Source organism: Ovis canadensis, chromosome 2, assembly GCF_042477335.2.
Source record: "Ovis canadensis isolate MfBH-ARS-UI-01 breed Bighorn chromosome 2, ARS-UI_OviCan_v2, whole genome shotgun sequence".
NCBI lineage: Eukaryota > Metazoa > Chordata > Mammalia > Artiodactyla > Bovidae > Ovis > Ovis canadensis.
This window is the reverse complement of record NC_091246.1, coordinates 204,620,257-204,629,697: the sequence shown is the minus strand read 5'-3', so window position 1 is coordinate 204,629,697 and position 9,441 is coordinate 204,620,257. Positions and strand designations below refer to the sequence as shown.

At 36.9% G+C, this 9,441-nt stretch overlaps 1 protein-coding gene across 1 annotated transcript in view; it reads left to right on the top strand.

Moving 5' to 3' along the window:
* The first annotated feature begins 241 nt into the window (after positions 1-241).
* PGAP1 (post-GPI attachment to proteins inositol deacylase 1) overlaps positions 242-9,441 on the top strand; it is a 71,177-nt gene continuing 61,977 nt past the window's right edge. The window contains exons 1-3 of the mRNA XM_069577910.1: positions 242-550; positions 6,188-6,341; positions 9,173-9,348. Coding sequence (XP_069434011.1) covers positions 404-550; positions 6,188-6,341; positions 9,173-9,348 — 477 coding nt within the window. The 5' untranslated portion in view covers positions 242-403. The remainder of the gene's footprint in view (positions 551-6,187; positions 6,342-9,172; positions 9,349-9,441) is intronic.

Below are 9,441 nucleotides of genomic sequence, written 5' to 3'. Positions count from 1 at the left end.
GACTCCCGCGCTCTCCCATGCCTCTCTCGTCCCCACTTTACCGCTCTTCTTTCTCTCTAGCCTGCCTCTCATTGCTCTCCCCTCCGCTTTCCTCCTTTTCCTTTTCCTCGCGCCCTCTCCTCCCTCCTCTCACCCTCCAGCCCAGCCCACTCCGCGCTTTCTTTTCTCAGTCCTCAGATTCGCGCTCCCGCGGCCAACGCCGCCTCCGCTCTCCCAGGGAGACGCTGGGCTGGACGCTTTCGGAGAGGCTGCGCGCAGGCGCAACGCGCGGTGGGCGCGCGGGCAGGCCGGGCGTCCGCGCAGGCGCGCGCTGCTCGGGTTTCGCTCCCGCGCGGGCAGCGGGACGTTCTTCTGTTCCCTTAGTCAGGGCTGAGGGCCCCACGACTGTAGTGGGGGAGGCATCATGTTACTCCACTCTGTCAATCTTTGGAACCTGGCGTTTTATGCCTTCATGGTCTTCATGGCCACCCTGGGGCTATGGGACGTCTTCTTCGGCTTTGAGGAAAATAAGTGCAGTATGAGCTACATGTTTGAGTACCCGGAGTATCAGGTGAGGTTCTGCCCTCCCTTCGCTGGCCGCTCCGAGGCTCGGGCCCCTCCAGCCTTACCCCTCGGTGCGTTTCCCCTGCCTCGGCCCCCCGCGCCTCTCCCTTCCCCTTACCCCTGCTGCGTCTCTGCTTTCTTGGCCCCAGAATACTTCGCAGCCCCCGCGGTCCTCTTCTTCTGCCCTTTGTGTCCTCTCTTCTCGGTGGGGTCCTTGATAGATGGTTCCCGGAGCATCCTCCCCGCCCCCCTCGAGGTTGCTCCCAGTTCCTCAGCCCGGTTCGCGGTCCCGAATCCCAAGCAGAGAAGGGCCGGGCCCGACGCCCCTCATCCCCGGAGACTCAGCTCCAGTCCCTTTCCCCAAATGCCTCCTCCCAGCCTTCCTGCCTTAACAGGTGCTCCGAGCCCTCTGCTTCCCACACGCCGAAATGCTTCCCCTTCCGCCCAGTAGTCCAAGCTTCTACAGAGTATATATTGCCTAGATAGTTCCCAGGTCTGCTTTAGAGACTTCAGGGATTTACCTCTATGTGAAAGGCTAACCTGATGAGTAAATAAACCAGGAACTAACTCAGTTCTCTCCGGGGAAGGTTTTGCGAAGCCCCCTAGTCTTGCAGGTCCTGGGTCGGTGCCTGTGCTTGCATCCTGTATAGGGGCGTGTCGTCCCTTACCAGTTGAATGTAAAGTCTGTTTCCTGGTGATGTTTTTGTTTTCTCACTGTGTTTGCAATTTTAAAAAGACCCGGCCCTTCTATCTCTCCGCCCCCATTTTCTTTCTGTTTTCGATATTTTCAGTCACAGTTGCTTTATCGGTTCAGCATAGTAGACTCTAGAATTTCATTCATGACCAGCTGTAAAAAGAGTGACAAATTACACAGGCATCCAAAGAAATTTCACCGGAATGATCCTTTCCTTTCTCAATGCATCTCCCCTAATTATGGGATATGTATTGTAATGATAACTCCCTACCGTAAAAAGTGTGTGTACTACAACATACTGATAAAATGCATTGAAAACCACAGAAAATTTATTCTTTGAGGTGAGGGATGCAGATCCTGGTTGTTTCCATGTATAGGTCATTATGGAGGAATATTATTTGATTATCTTGCTATTATTTAGATCTTAAAACTACTTAAGGTTTAAATTGCTGAAGACATTCTTTTCTCATTTCTTACCCATTTTCCCCTGGGCAAAATTCAAATTTAGATTGTTTTGATATCTTTACCTTGCTTGGAATTGAGATTTGGCTTGTTTTGAGATCTTTACCTTGGATCAGTGCTTATATGGAAATGGAAGCTTTTGATATCAGATGCTGTTGAGGGAACAGATTTTAGCATATTACAGTGGTCTTTTAATTTCTAAATGAATATGCTGGTTTATGTTTATCAGAAGCTGCATATAGTTAAATATGTGGGCTTTTAGTTTAGATTCTTTAAAACACTGAAAACAGAGCCTTTATAATCTTTTATTTTTCTTTGGTTTAATTAGAAAACTCCCAGTAGATTGAAGTAGGTCGTTTTAGTTTTGTACTGCATTGAAGAATTTGGTTAAAATGGAAACAGTACAGTACTAATTCCCATTTATTTTTGGATTATCCACAATTATTGAAGCTATCTTAAAATTTCAAGTAGTAGAAATCACTTACTGTTGGGAACAAAGCAGCGTAATATTGGCTGGCAAGACACAGAAAATTAGTATAGCTAATGCAAAAGAGCTGTTTGGGGTTTTTTGTTGTTATTGAATAGTCTTATTTATTTTTGCTGTTTTGAGGTTTTATTTATTTTTGAGGTTTTGTACTTCTGTTCATAATACGTTAGTACTGTAATATTAGAGTGGCAGGAGTTTTGATACACATTTTCAATAAATTTATCTTTATGGTATAAAAAGTGTTTATTCATTACAGTATTTGTGTTTGACTCTTCATTTTACTGTGCACACTAGGTTGCAGAAGCTGCCTAAGAAATGAGTCATTTTGAGTATAATAAGTGAGATTTCTGGATAACTGGGGGCTTTCTATTAAAAACCAATTATTTGTTTAAAGTGTTCTAAACATATTTTTATATTGCTTTTAGTTATATTTTATAGTAAGCACTAATTGTTCACACGTTGGTATCCAGCGTATGGAATATCCTAGTTATTGGGGTTTTTTTTTTTTCCTCTTTCTTGATGCTTTTCTTCTTTTTTTACTTCTTGTTTACATATTCTTTAGCAGAATTTTAGAGGCATTTAAAAGGTTGGTTGAAACATGCTCAGTTTTATTTTCCATTTTAAAAATAAAATGTGGGACAGGAATTTGAAACTCTAAAAATTGTTTTGAATTTAAATTTTTTTTAATATCTCTTAATCCGCTACCTTTGGTTTTCCTAGATTCACTTATTCAGAGTTAGTTGAACATCTCACAAACCTACCAGGCAAAATATACATTATCCTTGAAAGCTTTTTGCCTTACATTTTAGCCAGATTGTAGAATTTGAGATGAAAACATCTGTGTGTGTTTCATACAATAATTTATTTGGCTATAGATATGTGACTTGCTCTCTGAAAGGAAATGCTGTTATTGGAAAATGCAAATCACTTGTTATTAAGTGTGATGTTTATTTAGTATATCGTTTAATGACTTCTCTAAGTAAATTTTAGATGCGAGATTTGGGTGAGGAGGAATTAGAGATAAATCAGACTTGTGCCTTTAAATTTGTCTTTAAAGTATAATGAGGGAGACAGGAATGAAATGAATAGGCACAATATAATGTATTGAACATTATCATATCACTGTAAGAGTGTGTACAAGGCTCTTCACAGAAAAGAACAGTCATGTTCATCTTGGGCAGTCAACAGTTATAGAGAAGAGGTTGTATACTGGGCAATGTAGGATATGTATGTAGTTCACACAGTGTAGAAACAAGAAAATTGCAGGAATAAAGAACATTTGTGAAGGTAGGAAGGCACCAGGATACATTCCATAAGTAGTATTTATAGTATGTTATTTTTATGAAAAGAAGAAAATAACCTAAGACACATTTACTTATATTTGTGTATATTGTACATGTAAACTACTTTTGGAGGCACAAACTGCTAACATTGGTTGCCTTCTGAGTAGGTAATTGGATAACTAATGAACCCAAGGATAGTAGAGCTTTTTCAGTATATACCCTGTTGAATCTTGAGTTTTGGAACATATTAAAACATTTAAAATATGGCATATATAAATTATAAGGAAGTTAGTAAGAATAATTAGAACCAGGTTTTAAAGGACCTCTCAAGTGTTTATCATCTGTGTGTGTAGTGAAGAAACTCATAAGCTGTATGTTTTAACAAGGTTATTTCTTGACAGCAGTATGGACTATGGATTGTTAGCCTTTGGTGGGGGAGGGTTCTCATTTAAAATAATCAATTTAAAATATATTGGAGTCCTGTTGCTATAAATGTTTTCTTTTTTTAAACTCCTTGACCACCTTCTGTTTTTTAATCATCATCCTTTTTGTATACCTATATCTTTTCTGTCCTCAATCTAGGCAATACCCTTCCTGTCTTTTCCTGCCACTTACTCCCAACTTGAATTTTGTTGAAACACAGTTTTGCCATTGCCTACGATTCCCACTTTATGTTTTTGTTCTGTCTTTTTTTCCATCTTTATGCTTTTTTCTACTCCATATTATATGCAGTCATATTTTAAAATGTACATTGTCTCACTATAAAATTGCTTTTATAATAGTAGATTGTGAAATTTATCACATAATATTCTTTTGCTTATTTTTCTGTCTCCAGGGAATTAAATACTTTTTTGGACATATTTGATTGTTTTATCCTTTTTAGTTAGTTTTCAACTCGTTCAAAACTTTTGTTTAGTCACCGTCCTAAAAAGAACCTACTGTGTGTGTGCTACTATCTCAAATAGTGTGCTAAATTATAAGGAGTTAAGATAACTGTTCCCTTGTTCTCCTTTTTTTTTTCCTTGCATAATTTACACCTAAAGAACAAAATATTGCATCCTTTTTATTTTTGATTATTTACTGTGTGTAATTAATATTGGGACTAATTTGAGCTGAGGTACATACACACATCTTAAAGCAAATAGTTGATATCTCTGTATTTTGAATATTTGAGGAGATAAAGTTGCTAGTAACTTAAACAACAGGCTCACAGTCTCTGAAGTTGTTTTCATGGTGTTACTGGCACAGATTGTTTATGGTACCATCCTCAAATATCCAGGAATTTGCATAAATGATCAGAATTATTCTTTTTAGAACAGTGATTTTTTTCACTAGTCATTACCCATTTACAATTTTCAAAATTCACTCAGTAGTTGAAATTTTCACCAAGCATGTGTACGTTACTAGTTTAGTTGAGTCGCTCAGTCGTGTCTGACTCTTTGCAACCCGTGGACTGTAGCCTACCAGGCTCCTCTGTACATGGGATTTTCCAGGCAAGAGTACTGGAGTGTGTTACCATTTCCTTCTCCAGAGGATCTATAACTGCTAGATCATTAAATCTCTTGATGTCTCTTTAAATAAAATCTACTGTTCAGTATAACTGGTTTCATTTTTAATGGTCTCTCAGTTAGTCTCAGTGTTAACTACTCAGTCGTGTCCAACTGTTTGTGACCTCATGGACTGTAGCCTGCCAGGCTCCTCTGTCCATGGAGTTCTCCAGGCAAGAATACTGAAGTGGGTTGCCATTCTCTTCTCCAGGGGATATTCCCAACCCAGGGATCTAAGCCGGGTCTCCTGCATTGCAGGCAGATTCTTTACTGTCTGAGCCACCAGGGAAGCCCTTAATGGTCTCTATCCCTTAGGGGTAAAAAAGAAAAAGGGAAAAAAAAGGAGCAGAAGAAGATTTTATGCTTTACTACTAATTTTATAGATGCCTACGTTTTGGGGATGACATTAAGACTTTGTTCATATTTTGTTGAAAGAAATGTCAATTACTGGCTCATTTGGTAAATAATAATATGAATTGCAGAGTAGTTTTAGGCTTGCAGACAAACCGTGCACCAGGTCCATGAAAACTGAAACAGATGCTAATTCATTGGAATGTTTGTGGTGAGAAGACTGTCCATGTCTTGACCAAGTCATGCCTGTACAATTCAGATTGATTTGTTAAGTACGTATTAAGTTGAGAGGTAGGAAAGCTGCATTATAAAACAAAGTTACTTTCCTTTGAATGATACAGCAGCTTGGAGTAAATATTAGGTCCTGAGTAAAAGGAGAGAGACATTACAAAACAGTTTAAAATAGCAAAAAAGAATTCATTTAATAATGGAAAGCTTTTATCATTTCTAAGTATAATTGATAAGTGATACTAAATTTAATGCATTTTCAATTATGTTAACATGGTGCATGCTGACATAAACCAGTATTTTTCTCTTGTCAGTAGCTATTTTGAGTAATTTCTATTTATTAGAATTTTAAGTAGTCTCATTTTATGTTTTCTTGAAGACTACATGGTTTAAAACTCACTTAATTCAACACGGATGCTTCATATGTGTAAACTAAAAGTAGAACTTTGTTGTTCATTAAATGTAGTTTTTATCATCAGTAACGTTTTTATATTGTTCTGTTTCAGATTTGTATAATTCAGAATTGGGTATAGTGAGACTGAATTGTATTACTAAAACAGATTAAAGTGAAATTGCTTTCTTTTTCCTATAGAAAATTGAACTTCCAAAGAAACTGGCAAAACGCTATCCTGCTTATGAATTATATCTTTATGGAGAAGGGTCCTATGCTGAAGAACACAAAGTTCTCCCTTTAACGGGTATTCCTGTTCTCTTTCTTCCTGGTAATGCTGGAAGTTATAAGCAAGGTAAATCTCAAAAATAAATTTTGAAAGCTGTGAAATTCAGTTTAAGAATTAATTTAGATACATACTCTGCATTAACTACTTCACCACGCATACTGGGAGTCGCAAATATATAACATTTTATCTGAGAGAAGTATGTGACAAGTATATAAAAAAAATAGTTGAAAGCCACTTTGCAGAGAATAAGTAGGAGAAGATAAGATGATGATAAATTGGTGATATGGGGATTTGGGAATCAGCAGAGGTAAGAGGTTTATGTTAGAAATTGAGGGTACACAAAAGAGAACCTAAAGCATTGACTAGAGAAGTAAATCGGTGGTTTAAGTTATGCTGAGCAAGAGAGGAGATTGATTTCTTTCTTTTGGAGCTATTTAAATTAGGTCTAGAAATACAGAGGCAAACACAGAAAGGTGGGGTTGGGGAAAATTTGTGTACATATTCCAAATTGAAATAGAGCAGTTATTCCTAGTGTAATAGTCAAGCAATGTAGAAGCATTTTCAGCTAAAATCCATTTTTTATTGTTATTTAAAAAAAAATGATGTGTTCTTTCATATAATGAGAATAGAATTATTTCAACATTTAGTATAACTGGGAGATAGTGAAGGACAGGGAAGCCTGGTGTGCTGTAGTTCATGAGGTTGCAAAGAGTTGGACACAACTTAGCGACTGAACAGCAACAAAGTATAATTACTTACATGTTTATCTATTTAGCTAGCAAATATTTATGGGGTACCTACCATGAGCCAGGCAGTGTTTTAGATATTAGGCAGTATTCTAGATATTCTAGATATTAGTGTGCCAGTAATGTTAAAAGTTAGAAAAATAAACGAGTAAGGGATAAAGGATAAACAGGGTCAAGAGGTGACTAGATGAAGTGGCCACTGTGAGGAGATGACATTTTGAGCAGAGGCTTGAGTATGGGAAGAGACTAAGCTATGGTACTGTTGCAAGAAAGACGTGGAAGCAGGAACATGTTTGGTGCATTCAAGGCTGCTGAGACTAGAGAAGGTGAAAAGTGATGAGGATGGAAAAGTAGCCGCAGGCTGTATCATAAAAGCTGTGGAAGAGACTTAGAATTTTGATTTAAATGTGATGGATTACTATTGGAGAGTTTGGGTAGGAAATTATAAACTCTGATTTTTAAAATTTAATCATTGTATTTGAACTATAACACATGAACAGAAAAATATGTAGACTGTCGCTATCTGGTTAAAAATGATTATAAAGTGAGTACCCAGGGGCCATACTCAAGTCAAGAAGTAGAAGGTCGTCAGCACCCTGGAAGCCCCTATGTGCCTTTTCCTGATTAAAACTCCCTCCCTTCCTTCTAAATGAAGCCACAATCCTAAGTTTAAGGTAGTCATTTTCTTTACTTTCTTAATAGTTTTAGCATCTTAGTGTGCATCTCTAATTCATTCTACTTATTTGGGGCTATTAAGAAAAAATTTTTTTAAAGAGGAACTGATATTTTTAATTTTATTATTATTATTATTACTTTTGGCCTTGCCACTCAGCATGCAGAATCTTAGTTTCCCAACCAGAGACTGAACCTGTGTCCCCTGCAGTGGATGCACCAAGTTTTAACTACTGGACCGCCAAGGAAGTCCCAATTTTGGGCTGTTTTAAACTTTTCACTGTAATCACTCAGTGTGTATTATTCTGTGACTGGCTTCTTCCGCTTAACATGTTTTTTTTTAATCTAGTGAAAGTAACTTTTACTGATTTTTTTATCTTAGATCTTTTAAAAAATTGAAGAATAGTTGATTTACAGTGTTAGTTACAGGTATACAGCAAAGTGATTCAGTTTTATATACACACACACACACACACATATATTAGTGCTTTCTAGGAATTAGGAGGAAGAGAATAATGAGTAACTGCTAATGAGTAAAGGGTTTTCTTTTGGGAGTGATTAAAAAATGTCTGAAGTTAGATTGCAGAAAACGATTGTATACCTCTGTGACTATACAAAATATCATTAAATTGTATGCTTTGCACAATGAGTTACATAGTTTGTGAATATGTTTAAAAAATGGAGTGGCAAACAAATGTTTTGTTTGCTAAACCCAAAACCTAGAGAGTATAATTGTGGGAAATGGGAATTCATTTGAAATTAAGAGACCAGCAACTTAAAAAATTGTTTTTATATATATATACTTTATCACTATATATGTATAGTATATGTCACATATTTATCACAATATATGTATATTACTTATATACATATATATGCTTTATCACAGTGTTCAACAGTAGAAGCAGAGAGCCTGTTTAGGAAACTATTAGAGTAGTTCAGGCAAAAGATGATGATGCTTGGATTAGGAAGGTAGTGGTGGAAGTGGTGAAGAAAGCTTGATTGGGGAAATATTTAGAAGGTAGAGCATGACAAGATTTACTTACAGTGATGTCATGTGTAAGAAAAAAAAGACAAATCTTCCATGAGTATTTAAAACCACTGTGATAAGCTATAATGAGCAGACATTTCTTGTAGGATTTTCTGTCTTAAAATCCTCAAGTTTGACAAAGTTCATACTTCTTATTGTGCAAGGATTCCTTTCTTCCCTTTTAGCTGTTGTTGCCCCTGCTGAAGGGGAAACAGGTAGAGAATGAATGAACCATTCACTTTATATTTAATTTTTAAAAATTTATAGAACAAGACACACAATTGCTAGGTGGGTTTGTTCTTCTAAATTGATATTATTAAGGATGTCACCCTGAAATAGGTTTTATTCAGAGTGTGAGATAGTTATTTGTTAAGAGATTTTGAAGCTTTAGAATAGAAGAAACTTTAAAAATTTTTGTTTCATATACACTTAATCCTTTTCCTCTGCAGTTCGTTCTATTGGTTCTATTGCACTTAGAAAAGCCGAAGACATTGACTTCAAATACCACTTTGACTTCTTTAGCGTGAATTTCAATGAAGAACTGGTGGCACTGTATGGTGGAAGTCTTCAGAAGCAGACCAAGTTTGTGCATGAATGCATTAAAACAATTCTCAAGCTCTATAAGGTAGGAGATAATCATGCAAATCAATAGTGATCAGCCTACTGGTATCTTTTTTTGTTTGTTGAAGAGACTCAGCGTATTTTAAATTATTTGTTT